This window comes from Xiphophorus hellerii, chromosome 6, assembly GCF_003331165.1.
Source record: "Xiphophorus hellerii strain 12219 chromosome 6, Xiphophorus_hellerii-4.1, whole genome shotgun sequence".
Classification (NCBI taxonomy): Eukaryota; Metazoa; Chordata; class Actinopteri; order Cyprinodontiformes; family Poeciliidae; genus Xiphophorus; species Xiphophorus hellerii.
In genome coordinates this window covers 18303585-18325929 of record NC_045677.1, presented here as the reverse complement: position 1 = coordinate 18325929, position 22345 = coordinate 18303585, and the positions used below count along the sequence as shown (strand labels likewise).

The window sequence follows — 22345 nt, the reverse complement described above, 5'->3', positions numbered from 1 at the left end:
AGCTAAAAAATGCCAATACACTTTAAATGATTATTGTAGTACAGTATTTAATGTTCTCAAACAAACAAACAAAAGAACATTTAGACTCACCAGATGTCGCACTGGCATCATAGTGTCTTTCTTGTAAGTGGCAAGATTTACGTTTAACAAATTTGAAAAATTGATTTTTCGTGCAGTAATATTCACTTTGTTATTAATGATTCGAAGGTGAGTTGAGAGAACTGGAAACTTGAACATTTTCGCCCTGCGCTGCAGCCGCATGTCTAGTTGGGAATATTTTAGCTCAGGTGATGTTTGGTGTAACGCAGCTCCTCTTCTTATAATCAGCCTTTTCAATTATTGAACAGCCTCCTGTAATGTTTAAATAAAACATCTGAGAAAAATGTTTGTAGCCAGAATAAATTTAATATTTTTGGGCATGTTTACTCTGTGCTGTCATGTCAGGACAGATTTCTATGTGGCAGATATATTTTACTCTAATAGCAAAACAAAAACAAAACTGTTTTGATGTTTTGATCAACTCTGATTTTTGCATTTCTACTACACTTCCCAGGATGCAATGGGTAGTTCCTCTGAGTTGAGCACGAAAAAGGCTCAAGATACCAACCCTTCAAAACAAAGAAAGCATTTTGGAAGTTTAAGACAATGACATTAAAATGAAATATGTATAAAGGGAGTCCTGATGTTCTAATGTTTGAAGAAACGTTAACCTGCAGTAACTGGTTGAACCAGCAGGTGGCAAAGGAGAACTGAAATCTCTGAAATGTGACTGAAAAAATTCAGTCTCCTGGATTATTCCAATAACTTAAAGTATTTCTTGATGAAAGATTACTTTTATATCCTGCCTCACCAGTACACTCATCATCTGTGCAGAATCTGATATGAAATAGTTCTTATGTTACAAAAACCCACATTCACAAAGCAAAATGTTCCACTAAAAATGTATGAACAAGTTTGAACTTAAGACAACAAAATGCTGGCAGATTGTTTGAAACTACATAAAATGATATAAAGTCAATATTTTATATCTAGGTTCATTGTTTGGATTGACATAAAAATGCAAGTAAGTGTGTTTGGCTGCTCCATTTATGTTTATGATTTAATCTCTGAATGTGGTCAGACTTTAGTTCAGGTTGTTAAATGTTAAATAACCAGAGGGGAACTCTCTAAATCAGAGATTTGCAACCTGAATCTCTGGAGACACAAGTGGCTCTTTGGTTCACATTATTAAATGATGAAATATTGCTCTGTTTGTGTTTAATTCTTTGTTTTCTCCATAAACAAACACTGACCACACGGGTCCCTGTGGTAAATTTGGTCTAGAACCTAGCCTCTAAAGAAAACAGTAAAGACCATTATATATATATATATTTTTTTAATCAGCTATAGGGGGGCAGACTTGTGTCATCAGCACCTTAATTCAGATGGCAATTTGCAATGCAAAATATTATGCTTAGGGATTTTTTTTGCAATAGGCAATTTTAGGTGACAATGCAGTCCTTAGCCTTGCTAATTACTCTTATTGGTCTTTTTTGAAGTTTGATTAGTGACTGTTGTGCTGTTTTGTAATTAATTACCCAAATCTCTCTAGAGTCACGTAAATAAGGTAAAAGTAAAGAATAGCACAGAATGTTGGGCTGTTTCTGTGTCTGTGAATAGAAAGGTGTTTGGTACGGAAACTATGATAGACCCACTTCATGAACTGTGAACTGAAATAGTAAAACCCTGACTCATCATGTCTACTTTTCCATAGATGGACAAACATTCTTGTTTAAAGAAAAAGGCCAACAGCCACATAACATTCAGATAAAAATAAGGGAAATGCAATTTCTAAGCATGATTTTATATATATATATATATATATATAAAGTTCAGGTTAAGGACTCATTTTCACGAGTCATTTACCTGAACTTCTACCTTGATAATAAACTGGTTTTAGTAAAATGTTCTTCAAATGACTGGAAATGTATAGTTTTGAGTAGATTTTATTTTATTTCCTGGGCAGCAGACCCCACTAGGACCGCGTCACTCCACAGCTGCTTGTGTCTCATTGATGTTAGCAGATGTTGGCAGGCATGATGTAGTCCTAAGATTCTGTTTCAAACTGAGTTTATACACATCTGGAAAAAATTTAGTTTCTCTGATTTTACTCTTTATAAGTATATGTTTGAGTCTTTTATTCTATGAATTACTGACAACATGTCTCTTAATTTTTGTTTGTGAATGTATGTAAATAAGCAGTTAGATTTAGAAAACCGCACCAACGAATATCTTTTCGTTGGTGCGGAAGGTCAGATCCTAGAATCGTCCCTGGTTATGACTAAAACTCGTGTTAAAAAGAAGAGCGTGCCCCTCACAATGTGGCGATGACGTTGACGTACTCACGCGACTTTTACGCCTCCTGTGCGTCTTTGCAGACTCGTCAGCGTCAGTATGGCAGCCTGCAGGGAGCCGTGGGATTATTATTGAACTCCACGTTTAAGGGAACATTTTGAGTTATTTATTCCCGAAATAAGGTTAAAACATGTCCCAGCTTCTGTGCTCCAGATTGTGCGTCACTGCTTGTTCCCGTTCACTCTCTTTTTCTTCACTGAGCAGAAAGACAGGGGGCAAATGGAAGCTGTCACGGTAGGTTGAAGTGACCAGTTGCTAGATTAGCTAGTGACAGATTTGTATTAGGCTAGCTGTGTTAATTACACGTTAAGTGGTACCACTGGCCCAAAGCGGTTTGATAATATATGGCACGAATAGTTTTGAGTTTGTAATCCAGACAAAAGGAGAATAGCAATTACTTAATCAAGGATAATGATTTGTCCTTTTATCTTTAATAAAGGGTAATATGTCAAGTCAGTAGGTGACATACAGTTAAAAAAAAACCCTCTTTGATCTGAAAGAGTGACGCAATTATGAATCAGTAAATATATCTTGGCTTTAGAGATTTCAAAACTCTAAGGCCAAGTTTTGAAATCTTGGCCTTAGATTTCAAAACTTGGCAATACTTTCTGAATTAGAAAGAGTACCACATGTAGTTTGTCTTCTGGGGTGTTATAAATGGTTTTAAGATCTAAATTGGTCATAAAATGCATCTTAATTTGCAGATCTAAAACAGAGTTTTTTAATAAATGATTTTGATTTCAGTTTTGTTTGATTTCAGTTTACAATAAAAGCCATATCAAGAAACTGTGTGACACAGGGTGATCAAGTGCATGTTTTTCCTCTGTACTTTATCAGTTTCTAAAAATGTATGTTTATATGCTGTTAATGCGTCTGTTGTTTTATATGTTTGCCGTATCTTTCTGTAGCTCATGAGCGCCCCAAAATTCTTGTTTGGGCAACAGTTGACTTGACAACAAATGGGGAAACCTAATAATTCCAAGCAATTTTCATATATTTTCTTCTGATTTTCCTGAAAACTAGAAAAGTCAAGTTTTCAGGAAACTTGAAACTTCTTCATAAAAACATGAAGTAGTTTTCATGTGTAGAGAATGTTTCTGTTTCTCATAAGAGATGTTCAGAAAAAAAAACAGGCCACTTTAAAATGTAATTGTCTAATATTTCTGCGCATATGCTTAAAAAAAAAACAAAAAAGTTTTGATAGCCAAAATGAGAAAAATAATCCTTGATTTGTTGGGACCTACTTTGGCTACCTAGATAATTAACTCAATCTCAGTTGTTTGTAACTAAAAATATCTAGAAAATGTCTTTGTAATTCTCATATGCCCTCATTCATTGTAGTAATTTTACCCCTACCTATATTTGTACTGTCTTTTGATGCAGGTGGTATACATCTCATTCACACACCTCCACACAGCCACCTGGCAATCCTTTGCACCGCATTTGGAACCTGACTCAGAGAGCCATCCACCACTCCACCTCCCGGACATCCAAATCACCAGGTTTGAAATTCATCCTAGGACCTGCGGTCCTCACTGTTTCAGCACGCCTGTTCTGCCGTGTAGCCTGCTGTGAGGCAGATGTCAACAACAACACTCCAGAGGAAGTTATCCTCAAAGACTCTGTGCCTGACTTCAAGTGGCACATCCTGTGGGAATTTGTCAAACCGCAGCTGTTTGCGCTCATTGGTGCTGTTGTGGTAAGCTTCAACTGGTTCATTTAAAGTTGATTGCAATGATGCAAACTGCCATTTCCAACTGTAAATGCATTTTCTCTTTTCAGCTTGCTTTTGGTGCAGCTATCTTGAACATTCAAATCCCATTAATGCTTGGTGATTTGGTAAATGTTGTGGCACGCTACCTCAGAGAACATTCAGGTACTTACGTCAACGAGATAAAAGGTCCTGCTATGAAACTACTTGGACTGTATGCTATCCAGGTACGTACAAAACATCTATAAATACATGATATAGTTTTGAAGTTTAAGTCGAAGTTCTGTACTGTACTGTTATGGGTAGTAGGTGTTAAATGCACCCATATAAATACAGTTCCTTGCAAAGGTATTTGTACTTTTGTACATTTTTGTATTATTTCACATTTAGCCCTTAATCTTTATTGTTTTGTATTATAATTTTATGTGATTAAGCAAAATATATTATTGCACAGTTAAAAGTGGAAATGAATGTACATTTTTAAATTTTTTTTATTACACATTTTTTTCAGTAAAAATATGAACATTCTTCATCCTCTAAATCAGGGGTCCCCAAAGTTGGTCCTCGAGGGCCGGCATCCTGCATGTGTTAATTCTCTCCCTGGTGGCACCAACAACCTTTTCAGCATGTCAGTGTTCTTTTTAGGCCTTCTAACGAGCCATCATTTGATCGGCTGGCCCTCGAGGACCGACTAAATTAATGCTCTGAAGAACCACATTTTCCCATAATTTTTTCTGCATGCTTAGAGTATGCTTCTATTTGATTTACTTATCTGGAGTAGGGCTTCACAACATTAGAAAAACATATGATATGCGATAACATCGGTAAAGGTTGCTATAATCATGAGGCTTTTGGTAAGTAAACAAATAAATAAACAATGGAAACAGCTCTCTGCTTTGGATTCTTAGCAAAGCTAAGACTAACCCCAGATAAGGGCTAGTCTATCCTGTTTCTGGAAAAATAAAATAGAATGTAACATTTCCATCTAAACAGTGTTTTATTAACAATTTGTATTTGTTTTTGGCTTTATCTTTGAAACAACTTAGTTGTAGGTTCTCATTGAATTTACCATCTTATCATCTCTTTACAATATAAAGCTTTTTATGTTGCTTTAAGTGTCACTAAATATATTACATGCATAGAAAGCCTGAATTCTTGGTACATAAACACTTAAATCAGTCCAGACAGTTTATTGTTATTTATATATTGTGTACAGTGATATTGCGCTAACAATAATTTTACAATTGTGCAAATAGACTAAGATATTTGGTTGTAATGTGACGCAATGTGAAAAAGTTAAAGGGGTGTTAACAGATTTACCCAGAATTGCATGTAGCTTCCAACAGGAGTAAATTTTACCATTTGCATGCAAAAATTTAGATGTCACAGATTTAAAAGGTTCAGTGGTCTGTTGTTCTGGTCCTTCATCAAATCTTTTTTGCAGGGCCTGCTAACAACTGGCTACATCATCTTACTGTCGAGGGTAGGGGAAAGAGTGGCAGCAGACATGAGGAAAACCCTCTTTGCTTCCCTGATAAGGTATATATTCTACAATGTTGACTCTGAACACTGTATTAAAACATAATCAAGCAAAGTCACTTTTCAAACCTAAGTACTACTCTTTTTTTTTTTTTTTTTTCACCAGGCAAGATGTTGCTTTCTTTGACGCCAATAAAACCGGGCAGCTTGTAAACCGTTTGACTGCTGACATTCAGGAGTTCAAGTCTTCCTTTAAATTGGTTATTTCTCAGGTATTTCCACAAGCATGAGTCAGCATTTTAGTCAGACATCCCATATAAAAATTGCAACCATTTTCCCATCTTGTATATTTTCAGGGTCTGCGGAGCATCACGCAGACAGTCGGGTGTTTTGTGTCTCTCTATATCATCTCCCCCAAGCTCACAGGCTTGACAGTGGTTGTTCTCCCATGTCTTGTGGGAGCAGGAGCTCTTATTGGTTCATTTCTGCGCAAACTATCTCGTCTCGCTCAAGAACAGGTAATATTTTATATTATATATACTGTTTGATTTATTTATTTTTCACATTTGGTCATGTTACAACCACAAACTTCAATGTATTTCATTCCGTAATGTCAACATAAAAAGAAAATGTGTAAAATATTCAGATTTTATTTGAAAGACCAACACAAAGTATTAAAATGGAAAAACAAGGATACAGAAGAAACCTTTCATGGTGAAGGCAATGTATGGGAATGTCAAACATGTGGATATAGGTACTGTTATGGGATTTTATGATTATCTAAAGAAAAGTGTTCACACCTTTGTATGACTCAAGGCTTGCTTACTTGCATAACAGGAAACAGATGCTAAAGCGAAGAATAGCATGGAGACAGGATGATGAAGTAAAGAATGCGTGGACTCTTTATCTAGGATGTTTGTTCCTTTGGCGACCTGCATTTTGAAGAAAATGTTGACGTAAGGAAATCCTTCTAGCAAAAGCCTATGTTGACACATGGAGCAAACAAAAGGAAGTGATGGTATAGTATTGATATGTGTGTACATAATGACAAATATATAAAATGTTTATTGTGTATAATATTTTCTAGCAACCTGGCGGTTACAGGACGAACTCCTACCGCTATCACTACATTGATATCAACGTCTTTATTTAAAGTTTTCCATACCGTTACTGTGATTAGATAAGAGCAAAATTGGAACCATATGGCCTACATGCAGAGCTTTGTGTGGTTAGCAGTGGTCATCAGAAACCCTCTGGTATAACATGGTGGTAGCCTCTTGCTACAGAGAGACATTATTTCAGCAGGGTTTGAAAGCTGGTCATGGTTGATGGAGAAAATACATGGTTCTAAATGTAGAGCAATCCTGAAAGAAACCCTGGTTACAATCTGCAAAAGACTTGAGTGGAGGTTCACTTTTTAGCAGGACAACACCCACCAAACAAATAGTCAGTGCAGAAAAATAGTATTTGTGTCTTAGAGTGGCCAAAGTAGTCAAAGTCCAGACTTGAATCAAATTGAGAATCTGTGGCAAGACTTGACAAGTTATCTACACAGACTGAATCAACCCAGCAATCTTGAGCTTGTGTTTTTTTTTTGCAAAGAACAATGTCAGAATGTCCTTAAAGTATTGACCAAATGGGGCTCAATACAAATGCACATTGCACTATTTAGATTTTTATTTCTAAAGAATTTTGAAAATCACTATCAATGTCCTTTTTTACTTTATGATACTGTTGGATTGAAGTTTGTGATTATAATGTGACAAAATCTGAAAAGTTGAAGGGCTATGAATACTTCTGTACGTTAATGCTTGTTGTTTCCTTTCAAAATCAGCCATAAAAAATATTTTTCAAAATGTTGTTAATTTACTATCCGATTGGCTTCTGCTATTGTTCAAATCCAGGTAGCAAAAGCAACAGAGGTGGCAGATGAGGCTCTGGGTAATGTCCGAACAGTGAAAGCTTTTGCTATGGAGGAACGAGAACTCCAGTGAGTTAAAGCACATTCTGAAATCATTCTTAAAAATGAACTGTACTTAATATTTTATTATGTTTTTCCTCAGACTGTATGCACATGAAGTCGACAAATCATGTGAAATGAATGAAAATCTTGGTGGAGGCATCGCAGTTTTCCAAGGCTTGTCAAACGTGGCACTGAACTGTGAGTGTCTACATTGTTGCTGTTGGACATAATATATGTCAGACCTTCAATAATGCTAGTGTTCTGATGCTGTTCAAACAGGCATTGTGCTGGGAACAATTTTTGCTGGAGGGACGTTAATTTCAAGTAATGAGATGTCTCCTGGAGACCTGATGTCTTTCTTGGTTGCTTCGCAGACGGTTCAGAGGTATGAGATGCACCACGTTTATTTCTTCATCTGATTCACAATAAAAAAGTTAATGCACTTGTTGAAACTCAACTTATTTCAGTAATGAATAATACGTCTGTTTTGTGCTCAGGTCTTTGGCCAGTATTTCCATTCTTTTCGGACAGGTAAGTTAAAGTTACATGTTTGTTCTCTGCCTTGCAAAAAAGGTGCAAGTGAAGGTGGCTGCACACCAGTGCACAGGGTAATTTTCAGATTTGTATTTGTAAAAAGAACTTTTCATTTTCTTTTCATGTCGCCATTATGGACCACACTGTCTTGGTCTACCACATATTATCCCTATAAAATATATTGAGGTTTTTAGTTCTAAGAAGACAATGTGTGAAAAACTTCAAGAAATATGAATAATTTAGCAAAATGTTGTCTAAATTCTTGAATTGTTACTTTTGCTTCTAAAGTTTCCTGTGGAATGAAACTTTCATGCAGGTGGTGAGAGGGATGAGCGCTGGGGCCCGGATTTTTGAATACCTGTCTTTAAAGCCAACCATTCCTCTCTCGGGGGGAGGACGCATCCCCTTCCACTCTCTGATTGGAAGAGTGGACTTCATGAACATTTCATTCAGGTTTAACAAATATAGCATCTTCTACACTTCTAAGAACTGAATAAAGTTGTTAGATAACATGAAATAAATGTTTATTTTTTGTGCATCAATAGTTATCCAACGAGACCCGGCCATGAAGTCCTGAAGAAGTTCAGTTTAATTTTGCCACCTTGTAAAACTGTTGCAATTGTTGGCGAATCTGGAGGAGGTATTCTGACAGAATGGCATTACATTTCATTTTGTGACATCTAAATGATTTCAAGGTTTGCTCATAAAAGTTAAACCCTATAGGGAAGTCCACAGTGGCATCCTTACTGGAGCGTTTCTACGACCCAACCAATGGTGTGGTCATGTTGGATGGGCTCGATATTCGCACGCTGGATTTGGCCTGGCTCAGGGGCCAAGTTATTGGATTCATCAATCAGGTAGATTGTTTTATCCACCTGACTGTATTAAGCTTAAATAACATATATAATACTTAATAATCAACATGGAGAATAGTTAATGTGTTTAAACGTCTGTTTAGATTTAAATTTAGATGTCATTTGCATTCTCTCTTCTGTTTGAAGGAGCCAGTTTTGTTTGGATCATCTATCATGGAGAACATCCGCTTTGGGAAGCCTGATGCCACAGATGCTGAGGTCATTAGTGCAGCAAAGCAATCTAATGCTCACCGCTTCATTATGAGCTTCCCAGATGGCTATAACACCATGGTTGGTACGTGCTGCCATTTAAGCTTAATCTCTTTTGAAATGCTGTGTTGCATGTAAATTATAAACTTCTAGGTTTCTATATCTAGGTGAGCGAGGTGTGGCGCTATCAGGGGGCCAGAAACAGCGGATTGCCATCGCCCGAGCTTTGATCAAGAACCCCAGCATCCTTGTGCTCGATGAAGCCACGAGCGCCCTTGATGCAGAATCCGAGGGGGTGGTGCAGGAAGCGCTGGACAGAGCCACAAGGGGTCGCACTGTGCTCATCATCGCCCACAGACTGAGCACTATCCAAGGGGCCGATCTAATCTGTGTCATGAGCAATGGCCGCATTGTGGAGGTGAGGATTTGGAGGCGCATGGGCACTCAATTAAATGTATTGGCTCATGAAGAAGTTCAAAAATGAACCCCCAAATGACATACCGTAATTTAATTTTTAGAAATTTCTTGTAATGTTGCATCTATCCAATGCATTATCTAACAAGTTGTTCTTTTCACACAGGCTGGAACACATTTGGAACTGCTGAGCAAAGGAGGACTTTATTCTGATCTGATCCGCAGACAAAGAGCTGAGGGGCAGAAATAAAGATTTACAAACAGTTTTCAGTTGTGCAATGATAAATTAATGAGTTAAATTCATGGATAACATCTGCTGGGTTAGAAAATGAACTTGTCTCTGTTCGTTTAGTTTCATAGAAAAATCGAACATTTGTAAATGGTAAATGTGTGTTAAGTGGACCAACTGGATTAAAACGTGATGATTTTAGAAATGCTACTGTACTGAGCTTATGAAACAAATTAAATTAGTTTAGTTTAAAAGTTTAGTTTTTGGAAAATAAAATCTTTTTGAGATGAGAAATGTCTATTTAGATTTGGTACTTTAGCACCAATGTCTTATGTTTCTTTTAAAAAAAGCAACTATGGTTAGTTTAAATTTGTATTTACATCGGAATACACGATTAACCTAATTTTGGAAAAAAACATTTGGCTAACATTAATATATTTGTACAACTTTTAGACATAAACTGCTACTATTTTTGAATTGATCTTGCCTACCTATGCACTCCCAACTGTTTAAACCAAGTCTTTCTTGTTGGTAATTGCTCCATATATTACTTATATGGATTACAGCCTTGTCAGTGGAATTGAACTTTTGAACAGGTTTACACAGTTAAGCAATACATTTGGTGTATGGAACATACTCTTGAAATGTCAAAATGTAGACACCTCTTTTTCCAAGGCTGCATTTGCAATTTGTAGTCACCTGTTTCACAGATATGTTCTTCTTTAGGTTCTACACCATAACTTCCTGTGTTTTTGCCCATTTCCATTACTGCTGATGTGCCTTGTTAGCAAAGATAATGTGTGAGATCGCTCTTTTAGTGAGCGCACCAGGAGTGTGCACTTGAAAAAAGTGGTGCTATTCTAACTTCTGATATATTTGAGAAATGGCCACTCAGGCATTTTATTTAGCTTCTTCTCAAGAAGAATTTTAACCATAAGAATGCCATCATGGAAAAATGTAGCTATTTTTAAAACTGTGTAACGTTGGTATTGGTGGTACGTTCCACAAACTAGCACATATCTAGACTTAACAAACATCATTTTTTAAAACATTTAAGAAAGAATGATGATCCAAGTTGATAATTTAACAACCTAAAGTTCTTCTTAATACAGTCAATAGTTTTTAGTTTCTGAAATATTTGCTGCAGTGAGGTCAAGGTTTGCTTTCACATGCATAAATAAATGTTTGAATGTAAACATGGCAATTTATTTGCTCAAATATATATATAAATATATGGCAAGCTAAAGATAAAGTGAGCAAAAAAAAAACTTTCATCAGTTTATTTTTTCCTCTATTTTTTTTATTAAATCTGAACCAAATAGTGCTCTGGTTAGTGAATCAAACTATTTTTACAGGGCATTATTTTATACAAATAATTGTAATACAAGTGCTGCAGCAAAAATAAAAATGAATATGGTAGAAAAAACACATTAGAAATTATCAAACTAATTTGAAAATAACTCAACTATCATAGAGGATGATAAAGAGAAGAAAAACAGTGTTATAGTTTTTCCAAGTTTTCCTTGTTTTTCTCAATTTGGAATAATTGCTGAATTCTCAATTCCTCTTGAATTACTATGGATTGAGGCTAGATGAGTTGCTGTTTTCATCTGTTAAATATTGTTTGAAAACTTTTGCTTATTTTGCGCTTACTCAGATTATATTTCATTAATCAGGTGTCAAACTCCAGTCCTCAAGGGTCACTGTCCTGCAGTTTTTGCTAATGCCTTTCTAATGACCTAATTATTCTATTCAGGTGTGGTGCAGCAGAGGCACATCTAAAAGTTGCAGGACAGTGGCCCTTGAGGACTGGAGTTTGACACCCCTAAGATGTTAAATCTCAGCAAAGCAAAATCATCATAATTCTTTTGTATTTTCTGTGTATTAGCATCATCGACCTACTAATTTAAAGCTGGAATTTAGCCCCTCGACTATAACCTCATGTATTAAATATTAATAAGTATGCATTGTCCCATTTTTAAAGCCAATGATGAAAAGTAGGAACCAGTAGAACCAGTAACATACTGTCACATTGCAGTTCGCCCTGCCTACCTCTAGATGGCAACAAAGATAGTTGTGCTACTGTCTGCAATCCGACTACAAGCATCAAGTGCTGCCAGATTTAGCTAGCGTCAGTAGATACCGTTTCATTTTGTCTACCCCATTTTGGGGGGTTTGTTGGTCGTTGGCTTGCAAGCTAGTTCAAGGCTGGCTTCACTGACCAAATATGCAGAAATATGAAAAGCTTGAAAAAATTGGAGAGGGTAAGTTTTGTCTTAAAAAAACATAAGGTAACATCTGCTAGCCGCAGCTAATGCTAGCATAGCAATGGTTTTATATAACTTTATCATTTAAACTATACTGTCAAATATATGCTCGTGTTTACTGGCCCTCCCTGGAAATTTCATCCTGTGCTGTTTCTACCATTTTTTAATTACATTTGAAATCGGTTCGTTTACAATTTAATTTTAGGATGTTGAATTCAGCTGGCGATAGGAAGGTTGCTAGCTTGAGTTGCTATACAATTCATCGACAGTGGAGTGTTATCTGTGGTTAATGGGGCCTTGTTTATTCTGTAGGTACGTATGGAACTGTTTTCAAAGCTAAAAACAGAGAAACGCATGAAATCGTGGCATTAAAACGGGTCAGGCTGGACGACGACGACGAGGTTTGGACACATTGTTGACAGTTGCACTGTTTGTTGATGGGCGTTCAGCAGATGCTAATGCTAAATCACAATGTATATTGCTTACAGGGGGTGCCAAGTTCTGCTTTAAGAGAAATCTGTCTTCTGAAAGAACTAAAGCATAAAAACATTGTCAGGTAAGCCTGCTGCTTGTTTTTTTTTTCTCTATACTTATATGCTTTGTGTGATTTACTTGTCAGCTGTTAATAGCTCTCATTTTTTTACCTGAAATCAGCAACATTGAACATTCTTAATTGTATTTTTTATTTTAGATTGCATGATGTGTTGCACAGTGACAAGAAGTTAACATTGGTTTTTGAATATTGTGATCAGGTGAGTTACTGAGCCAGTCTAAACCCTTGAGTTTGGTAACTATGGTTGATGGCTAAAAGACCATATGTTTGTGATGCATTTCAGGATTTGAAGAAATATTTTGACAGCTGTAATGGGGATCTAGATCCTGAAACCGTGAAGGTGAGAAATAAGGACACTGCATGAGAAAAACCCTACTGTATTATTTTTTCCTACTATGGATTATAAGTGAAACAATCAACATTTTCATGTGTAACAGTGGAACTTTTCAAAATGTAATGCTTCAATTGTTGACTGTGTTTTGTATGACTTTGTGTTTTTGTGTTTTTATAATGTAAAGCACCTGTTGCTGAAATGTGCTATGCATTTTTTTCTTTCTTTTTTTAAAGGCAGCTTAATGTTTGACATTTTTATCATCGTGTTTGTTACAGCTTTTAAAAAGTAAAAACTAACTGAATATTCCTGTCTTTACTCTGCAGTCGTTCATGTACCAACTGTTGAAAGGCCTCGCTTTCTGTCACAGTCGAAACGTTCTTCATAGAGATCTGAAACCACAAAATCTTCTCATCAACAGAGTGAGTTTTGGACTTTGACATGGCTTATGGTAAACATTGGCTCCAGTATGGGCCAGTCTACTTGCTGCTTTGAAAATGTTAAAACCAGAAGCATTGCAGTGTGACTGTTAGATGTGTATTACTCTCTTAGTGACCTTTTTTAGCAGATACTTATTTAGTAACTAGAAAGACACAACTAAATCTGTTGGTACGTAGGACTGTAAGGACCATTCTGAAAATTATAATAAAATACCCACCTCTGTTTTTTCAACTGTAGAATGGGGAATTGAAGCTTGCTGACTTTGGGTTGGCTCGAGCTTTTGGCATTCCTGTGAGATGTTACTCAGCAGAGGTAAGTTATGCATAATTAATATTGCAGGTACTCTGTTTCCAGTAGAAAAAATAAGGCTAAAGAGCAGAATTCTAGGCTGCTGTGGGCAGTGTAAAGGAAACTAAGTCAGAGATCGGAGATCAGCTTCCTGGCTGATTTAAAAGTTTTAACTACATTTTGTGTTGTGTAAATTTACTTTGCAAGAAGTAATCAAGCACAAAGCACGCACCATGACTGTTCTCACTGTCTCTCTTGCTGTATGTAGCAGCACAGTGCTGGAATGTCTGCCACTATGACAGGTGAAGAAAATAATCAAAGAGCAATGAGCATGCTCTGCGTGCTCTTCTGTTCTTGTGTTTTATTTATTTGCTAATTAAATAAATATCAGTGTATATAATTAAATAGAATAATAATAGCTACTGCATTACAAGAACAAAGAATGGCTCTCAGTGAGGCTCCAGGCCTATCTTCTTAGTAAAGAGCCATCCAGAAGAATTGGATTGTTCGTGAATGTCACATCACTATATTGCAGACTTTGGTCACAGCGTTGTCCCATATATGCGACTCGTCAGTCATCACCTGAGCATAATAATTCAGCACAGTGAGTGACAACGTTTTTTCATAGCAAATACAATTTATCCCTGCACAGCTAACTTTGCTAAAATTACATACACATAGCTTACCTTTCTTTGAGCTTCTTTTCTAATTGACGATAAAAGTTAGACGTAGTCCCCACCGTCTGTGAAAGCGAAGCGCTGCTGAATTTACATGTCGCCATCGGATTTCTTATGATTTATGCAGCGGGATTCTTTTACCGATGATTAGACAGACATCTGCCGGTCAGAGAAATCCACTGTGCACTGTCTTGGAGAGCCACGTGTGAGTTAAAGTTGGAGGCGATGTGTGGCAGCGGTAACGGAAACATGTAATTAGTTGCGTTATTGCTTGGATTTGAATTTGCCTGGTGTTTTCATGAAACTGTTCACCAATGTACTAAAAAAGTCAGAATAGGCCTTCACAGAACCACAAATGCAATCTGTTTATTTATATGTGATTTTTAAAGACAATTGGTTGAACTGGGTTTTATTTATGGGTATCAGATTAAAAAGGACTAAGTTTTGCATCTTAATGCCTCAGTTTTCTCATGTTTTTTTTAACTGAAAACCATGTATTTTCTTTATCTGCTTCAGTTATTAGGTCTTTTATATTTGCCTATCTGTCACATAAAACTCTCTATTACTACTCGTTGTTGTTTTAATATGACAAATTATGATTTATTAATTATTTTCCAAGGCATTGGATAGTGCTGACAAAGTTAAGTAGACTCACTGGTTTTGTTTGAGTGACGTAAGGGGTGAGCAAAATGGACTTGGTGACACAGCTGATGTGAAAATGGAAAAAACTAAAAATCCATAGGGGAATTGAGCTTAAAGCACAGAGAGTTTGAAATCAGAGCACTTCTAGAGATTATTTTTGTATATTTTGTACATGAACACATTGACTTCACTCTCTCTGGGGTTCTAAGAGGAAATAAGTTAGTCGGAAATGGCTACAAGAAATGTGAATGTTCATTGTAATTCTTGAAAAAAAAAGTTAATGGTTATGCTTTATGGTTATAGTTATATGCCAAGACCTTTGAAGATTTAGGAAAATGAGTTTTTTTTATAAAATAAGTGCAGAAAGATATTTTTACTCATTATTTATATTTATCTTATTAATAATATTTCACTATTATTCTGCTGCTTTATGTTGTTTGCCTAAGTAATCATCTGTGTCCCAAAATTTGGTGGTGTTTTTGTAATCAGAAATCCCTATAAACATGTCATTCACAAGAACTCAGATCAATCCACTCCAGAAACTCACAAGGGACTTTCACTTTTGAACTAGCTTATGGGTTTAGAGTCTATCTCTAAACTATTCTTTCTAAATCTGATGTCATTATCTAGATCATACTCCATTTCGTATGCAAAGAAAGGGTTAAAGTCTGGGTACTTGTGAAGATTAATTAAACCCGTGCCAACTGAAGTAAAACTTCCATTTCCAATATAATTTACTCCTTTCTATGGCAGACCTACTGTATCGCTTCACGATGGGGTTAACTGATGCGTTGCAGCTCAGTTTCATTGAATAATATTCCTGGAACAGCTGGACAAAATGTTTCTGATGAGGAAAAAAAATGCCAATTATAGCAACTGCTTTGAAGCTGCTCTGTTCAACCTCATTATGTCATTTCAGTCATTTTCTTTATGGCATTTCTTATGGCCATTAGTTTATCAGCACAGGAACTCTGTGACATATTAATCAATGCAAATAACAAATGACCCTTCAAATGGGGCCATTTTTTGTCTAGAATCGATTTTTTTTTTTCTTTTTTTTGTTCATCTTGAAACTGATTGTCTGATTTTAAGGAAAGTATGCTGGATGAATTGCTCTGATTCTGGAACAGCGATAAAACTCAGGCAATGATCATTTTAAGGTGTTGCACACTGCTGCTTAGCTACAGAAAAAGAAGCCGTGCTCCTTGCCTTTTGTCCCATTTATCCTTACCTGTCAGCTGCTGGGTTCTTTTTTTTCTCCAGAAACAATGTTGCTGTCTTGTTTTATTCTATATTTTTGACTGTTATTGTTTATCCTTTAAACTTTTTTTGTACGTTTTCTTCAGTTTTTCAGTTGGGTTTTATGTTAGTCTCTTAACTAAAAGGTACAAAAGGAACAAAATTAACTTTAATCTTAAAAAACAAGCAGTTCAGTATTTTATTGCACTTTTATTGCAATAGCTGTTGACTATTTGTTAATCCTTACATTGTGGTTCGGTTTCTCTGCAGGTTGTGACGTTGTGGTACCGACCTCCAGATGTGTTGTTTGGTGCTAAACTTTATTCTACCTCTATTGACATGTGGTCAGCTGGCTGCATATTTGCAGGTTTGTTTTCTTTTTCTTTTTTTTTTTTTTTGTCATTTTTGCCATTAAAAAGATTGAGTTATAATATGATTGCCTCTTTCGGTTTATTCTTGTGAGAAAAAAATAAAACACAGTGGCGGGATTAAAAATGCATGATTCATTCGCATAAGCACAGAGCTCATTTAATTGCAGGAATTAATTATTGTAGTCAGGGCTCTGTCTCATGATGCTCATAAAAGCTTAAATAGCCACGCGTAAGAGAAAGTCAGGCTTGGTTTATTTATGAAGTGCTGTACATTAAGTGGAAAGAGTAAATGCAAAGGTGTTTATATTTGAGAACTGGGAAAAGATAATTGCTGTACTGAAATTCTTCATTTGATAGTAAAACAGATGGATAATAAAGCATATTATTCTAAATGTTTACTTAAAATTTAATATCCAAATATCGTTTAGATATTTCAGTCTCTTAGTCATCATCAATTGAAAGTGGATTAAAATATCTTTGCCTGATAAAGGCCTTGTCACAGAAATGTTAGTTTTTTTGCTATGGTGGTTCAGATTTGTTTGTGTTTCTCCTGTGAACATTTTTTTAAAATTTATGCTCCAAATACCCCAAAGTTTATTCAGTATTACATTTTTGTAACTCTGTAACAACAAATCCTTTGAATAGCAGACAGAGTTGCACTGTTTCTCATCTGTTGAAAAAAGATCCTTTCTACCTACTGAAGAATAATCACACAATAAAATATGGTCAGAAATTGCTTTTTCTGATGTAGGAGGGTTTTGGAGACTGATTTGTGTAATCCATAATAAAAAATCTGATTTTTATCACTCTGGAAAAATGTCAGCAAGTTGTGTAAAGGAGCCTTGTGTCATTATTTTACTACTGTAGTGATTTTTAATGCACTACAGTTATGGCAGTGAGAATAGCACTGTTAAGAAGTCTAAAAGTATTATGTGACCACTGCATATGATCAAAGGTAAGCTGGTGCTCTCTACCATTTGTCTCATTGCTATACAACAAAACAATTTTCTACTTTTGTGGCAATGTTCAAAAATAACTGGAAGAAAAATCCTGAGATTTTCAGATACACAGTTGCGTCAAACAAATGACATCTTGATGTGTTCGTCCTTATAGCTGCTGTCTGCGTTTGGCATGCTTCACTGCAGTAATTTAAGGAGAACAAGGCTTTGATAGACAAAGATCAATAAGAAACAGCAGAGCAAAGACTCATTAGGAAGTGAAAAATGTGAGTCTATGCTGTTCAAGGTGATCAGTTTACCAGTTGGGGGCACTGCTTACTCCCATTTGGATGTCATAAGGTTGTGTGGACTTGGATGAATTATTAATAGATGATGATTATATGATTGAAAACACTGGGGTACATATTGTGATAAATACGTAAAAAATTGAGTGTTTAAAATTCTCTATCAGGAGGAAAAAAATTTTTAGCTTCTATTAAGTATCCAGTAACCAAAACAATTTTCTGTGGTGCATTTTATTTTGTACTAAATCAGTTTGTTTTGAATTTTTTCTCTTGTTTTAGAGCTGGCTAATGCTGGAAGGCCGTTATTCCCTGGCAATGATGTGGATGACCAGTTGAAAAGAATCTTCAGATATCCTTTCTTTTTTAAGTTACTCCAGTGTTGGCGAGAAGAAGTCAACATTGTCAATAATTTGATGTCACACTTTGTTTTAAACATTTTCTTTAACCGCTTTGTACATTGTTGGGCACACCTACTGAGGAACAGTGGCCAACAATGACAAAACTTCCTGATTATAAGGTACATTTATTATGGTCAAACTGTCAATAATGACACCAAAAAAATTAATACAAACTAATACAAAATCATTTTAACTACAAGAATATTATCTTATGTTCTACATAATCATAAGAAACACTGCTGAATTGACAGATGCCTAGCAGACTGTCATTGACATAAAAGGTGGGTCGACAAAAGAACAATTGTAAAGAACCTGGCTGTTATATTCAAGTATGTTAATGGAAAGTTAAATGAAGGGGAAAAAGTGTAATAGTAAGAGACGCAAGTAACGGCTATAATCAAAGGCTTGAGAGGGTAAAGAAGCAAAGCCTACTCAGGAGCTTTGGGGAAGTTCATAAGGCATGAACTACAGCTGTATGCATCACACCTGTATACTTCCAGACTTCTGATATATATATATATATTTTTTTTGCTTTTCTCCAGCCATATCCCATGTATCCAGCTACCACCTCCCTTGTGAATGTGGTTCCTAAACTAAGTAGCACAGGAAGGGATCTACTGCAGGTACTTCAAACATTTTAGTTGTTTTGTCTTGTTCTGCAGCAACAATCTGCTAAGGCAGTTTGAAGATGTCACTTTGTATTAATTGTGCTACGTGTTCAGTTACAGCAGCAAACTTATGCAAAGCTGTTGCTGATTTACATTTTTGCTCACATGAATCAGTGTTGTTGTTTTTCACTCATTAAAAATGTTTTGTTTCACCCGATCCAGAACCTGTTGAAGTGTAATCCCGTTCAGAGGATTTCAGCTGAAGAGGCCTTGCAGCACCCCTACTTCGCAGATTTCTGCCCGCCCTAAAATGCTAAATTGCCTGTCACCGAGCCACAGCCGCAAGAATCAATCATCCTTCACTCTGTTTGGTCATTAGGAGCGATTCTCAACAAGGCAAATCCCTCACTGGGATTCTGACACTCCCATGCAGTTCATTCTGTTGTGCCTCTGTGTGGAACAAAGCCCCAGTGGCTCCGCTAAGCTTTAGGGTCTTTTAAGTTAAAAGCCTGTTTTAATTTGGTTCAAACATCACTCCAAGTTAATTAGCACCAATGAGGGTGGGGTTACATTTAATACATTTTATAGTCATACGTTTTCTTTTTTGTCTATTTAAGTTAAATTCTCAAAGCAACAAACTGTTTTCTATCGATTTTCTTTAGTGTTCCCTTGTAATCTATGGTCATATAATTTGGTGAGTTAATGTCAGATGCCTGCCAAAGTGCTTGTACTTAGTGCATCAGTCACTCACACGCCTTTGTTGAGATGTAGTCTCTATTCCTGATGGATTGTGTTTCAGTAGTTCTTTTTTGCTTATACAAGTCTCAACACCTGTAGAGACCAGTGCAAGTGTTGGTAGTCCCCATACTTGATATATTTATATTTGCAGGTGTGGAAGTACGACTGAAAGTAAGTCAGCTTTAAACAACTTGTTTGTTTAGGAACTTTTATGATTGATATGTATACAGTTCCAGTCAGGGGTTTCTATACGCTTATCATCTGTAATATATTAATTTGAGGCTGTTAATAAATTATTTAAACTGCTGTTTTCTAGGATGGATTGTTTATGCGATATACAGCTTCAGTAAATTTTTTTCTACAAAAACAAGGGTAGAAGTGAAAAAGAATTCATAGATTAATATCTTATAACAGAATAAAAAAACGTATAGGTTCAAATCCTATAGTCCTGTAGTAAATTACAGTGGTAAATACAGGACCACTGTATTTCCGTTTTCCTGACGAAGTTTCTTGCATATTTGATCACTCATCGTGGCAGAATGTTGTTAGTTTAAGTTGCTTGGTCTCCTGGCACACACTCAGCTTTTCAGTATAATTGCGTAGTTTAGGTCAGGCCTTTTTAAGTCCGCTTTATCCAAGCCAAATCCAGTTTTGATGTTTGCTTGAATTGCTGTCCTGTTGGAACAGTTTTAACCAGCTTGCTGTTGGGTTGAGGTGGAATTGAAAAATAGAGAAAGGTCTCCAGCATTATTCCATCCTCTCTGCAGCATAAATCCCTACAGCGCTTGACCATGTTCTTAGATTCTAACCCTCCCTCCCCCCAACACACTTCTTCCTATTGAGGTCAAAGTTTTCTATCTGGACTGTAACAATGCTGTTCAGGTTGTTTCTATTAATAAGTTTGATTATTGCCCATGATGAGTATATATAAACTTGTGAACACAACTGTGTAGCACTATATATAAATTATTTCAGACTTTGTTTATGCCTTATTGGTGTTCTTGCGAAGCTGTTGCTGTTCCAGTTTGGTAATTTAGAGGCAGCTCAGTGAAGCATCAGTGTGTGCTTACATACAAGCAGCTTATCTTGCATCAATCAGCAGCATGACAGCAGCCTTGTTGATTAGATTTGTATGCTTCATGCACTGTCCCCACTTTACATTTCCATTCCAGTCCCTCCAACCCTCTCTACTGATGCTAATGTCCATTAGGGTGCAGGCCTGGCTTAAAAGGAAGGTTAATACATATGTGGTCCTGTAAAGTGGTAAAGCTTATGAGTAAATATCTTACCTGCAGTGCATACCTTTCCTGTGTCCATTTGGTTTAAATTCAGATTTTTTTTATCCCTGGTTGTTGACGCTAACAGCTAGCTCAGAGGACCCCAGAATAAAGTGGATCCGTATAGTTTAAAACTTCAATATCAAAAGCGACACAATTTATGTGAGCACTATTTAACTTTAAAACATGTCACATCTGCATGAGGTGATCTAAACAGTGATGATGAATGGTTGTATAGGACAAATAAAGTGTCCATCCATTAATCTTCTGGAGAACAGGCCCATTTCCAGCTGTGGAAAAAATCTTAGTATTTTTGCTTTTAGTATGAGTTTTATGCAGGAAGTGCTTTGCCTCTCCCGTTTCCATCTTCTGTTAAATCACTGACATCTACTTTGTGTAAATAGTTCGAATAAGCCACTGTAATGTTTTTGAGATTGTAACTGCTTTAAAAGTCCGCTTTGGGTTTGGCCTCTTTTTAGACTAGCTGTTAGCTTCATTCCCAGTGACCAACTGGTCCATATTTACACTAAGTAAAGAACCTAAGAGAGTTATCTGCCTACTATCTTTTGACAGATTCTGAATTCTCCTATTTTAATAGGCCTGCCTGGAGGGGCTTATCAATATTCATGCACCAATCAGCCAAACCACTAACGGAACCACCTGCCTTATCATATAGGCAGGTGCCACATGTGACCAATATCCACATTAAAAGCCAACTTTTTTTCTTTTTTTTGTTAAAATCCTGTTATCAGTGTTCATTCGATTTATATCTCAGTGGTCTTTAAGGTATTTTGGTGCAGTTATTTATTGATTTGAATACTTTATTTTCTCCCTGTTAAATTTTGCTGTTGCTACCCCTGAGTAGCTAATGCGGTCCACCATAGTGGTACAATAATTTATCAGGAGTTTAGAAACTCTATAGACTTGTGCAAATGCTTCCCCCTTTTGACAGTTTTACTTTTTTTAATCAGACTTCCAGGAAGTAAGGATTTCATTAAGTACTTATCACAGGGAAGCAGCAACCTTCCTTCTCAGAACTGCTACAGTAAATTGTAGAATTTCATTAAATTTTTCTGAGTATAAACTTGTTCTTTTCTCTTGAGGTTAAACTAGCTGCAGATGTTATTTTCCCCAGCTGTCACTGCTACCAAATAAACAATTTTCCAAGAAATAACACAAAGAAGGATGAAAAGACCGCAGGCTATTTTTACTCTGAGGACTTCACACTTTTACCGTTTCTTATACTTTAATTGCTGATTCAGAAGTGTTTGTTCCACAGACCATTGTATGAAAAGCAGCTTATTATAAGTTTTTATTCTCAGGCTTTTTATTTCCATCTTTGTATTTATATTTGTGCACTGTGTCACAATAGTTTTGAAGATTATTACACGTTAAACACGGACATTCCGAATAATACAGCTATTACTAAGTAGACCAATATTTACATGATGACCATTTGTGAAACATTTACTATTTTGACACAG

The 22345-nt window shown here is 36.2% G+C and overlaps 2 protein-coding genes across 2 annotated transcripts; both read left to right on the top strand.

Annotated features, from left to right (window-relative positions):
• Window positions 1-2419: 2419 nt before the first annotated feature.
• abcb8 (ATP-binding cassette, sub-family B (MDR/TAP), member 8) lies at window positions 2420-10078 on the top strand. Its single transcript, XM_032564849.1, has 16 exons — window positions 2420-2628; window positions 3778-4093; window positions 4177-4332; window positions 5550-5644; window positions 5751-5856; window positions 5941-6102; window positions 7489-7574; window positions 7648-7745; window positions 7827-7932; window positions 8045-8078; window positions 8398-8534; window positions 8627-8721; window positions 8805-8938; window positions 9083-9230; window positions 9313-9563; window positions 9726-10078. Exons 1-16 carry the CDS (start codon window positions 2525-2527, stop codon window positions 9807-9809), a joined length of 2112 nt encoding a protein of 703 aa, XP_032420740.1. The 5' UTR covers window positions 2420-2524; the 3' UTR covers window positions 9810-10078.
• A 1774-nt stretch (window positions 10079-11852) lies between these two features.
• cdk5 (cyclin dependent kinase 5) lies at window positions 11853-19977 on the top strand. Its single transcript, XM_032564853.1, has 12 exons — window positions 11853-12052; window positions 12368-12456; window positions 12544-12611; window positions 12747-12807; window positions 12892-12948; window positions 13266-13361; window positions 13618-13692; window positions 16497-16593; window positions 18120-18189; window positions 18297-18357; window positions 18781-18861; window positions 19069-19977. The coding sequence occupies exons 1-12, from the start codon at window positions 12016-12018 to the stop codon at window positions 19153-19155; spliced, it is 879 nt and encodes a 292-aa protein (XP_032420744.1). The 5' UTR covers window positions 11853-12015; the 3' UTR covers window positions 19156-19977.
• The last annotated feature ends 2368 nt before the right edge of the window (window positions 19978-22345 follow it).

Bases quoted from the DNA above. Each gene is read 5' to 3' on its own strand.
- abcb8 (XM_032564849.1), top strand. From the start codon at position 2,525: ATGTCCCAGCTTCTGTGCTCCAGATTGTGCGTCACTGCTTGTTCCCGT. The intron at 2,629-3,777 runs GTAGGTTGAAGT...CTTTTGATGCAG, and splicing joins GGCAAATGGAAGCTGTCACG to GTGGTATACATCTCATTCAC. The intron at 7,746-7,826 runs GTGAGTGTCTAC...CTGTTCAAACAG, and splicing joins GTCAAACGTGGCACTGAACT to GCATTGTGCTGGGAACAATT.
- cdk5 (XM_032564853.1), top strand. From the start codon at position 12,016: ATGCAGAAATATGAAAAGCTTGAAAAAATTGGAGAGG. The intron at 12,053-12,367 runs GTAAGTTTTGTC...TTTATTCTGTAG, and splicing joins GCTTGAAAAAATTGGAGAGG to GTACGTATGGAACTGTTTTC. The intron at 12,457-12,543 runs GTTTGGACACAT...TATTGCTTACAG, and splicing joins GGCTGGACGACGACGACGAG to GGGGTGCCAAGTTCTGCTTT.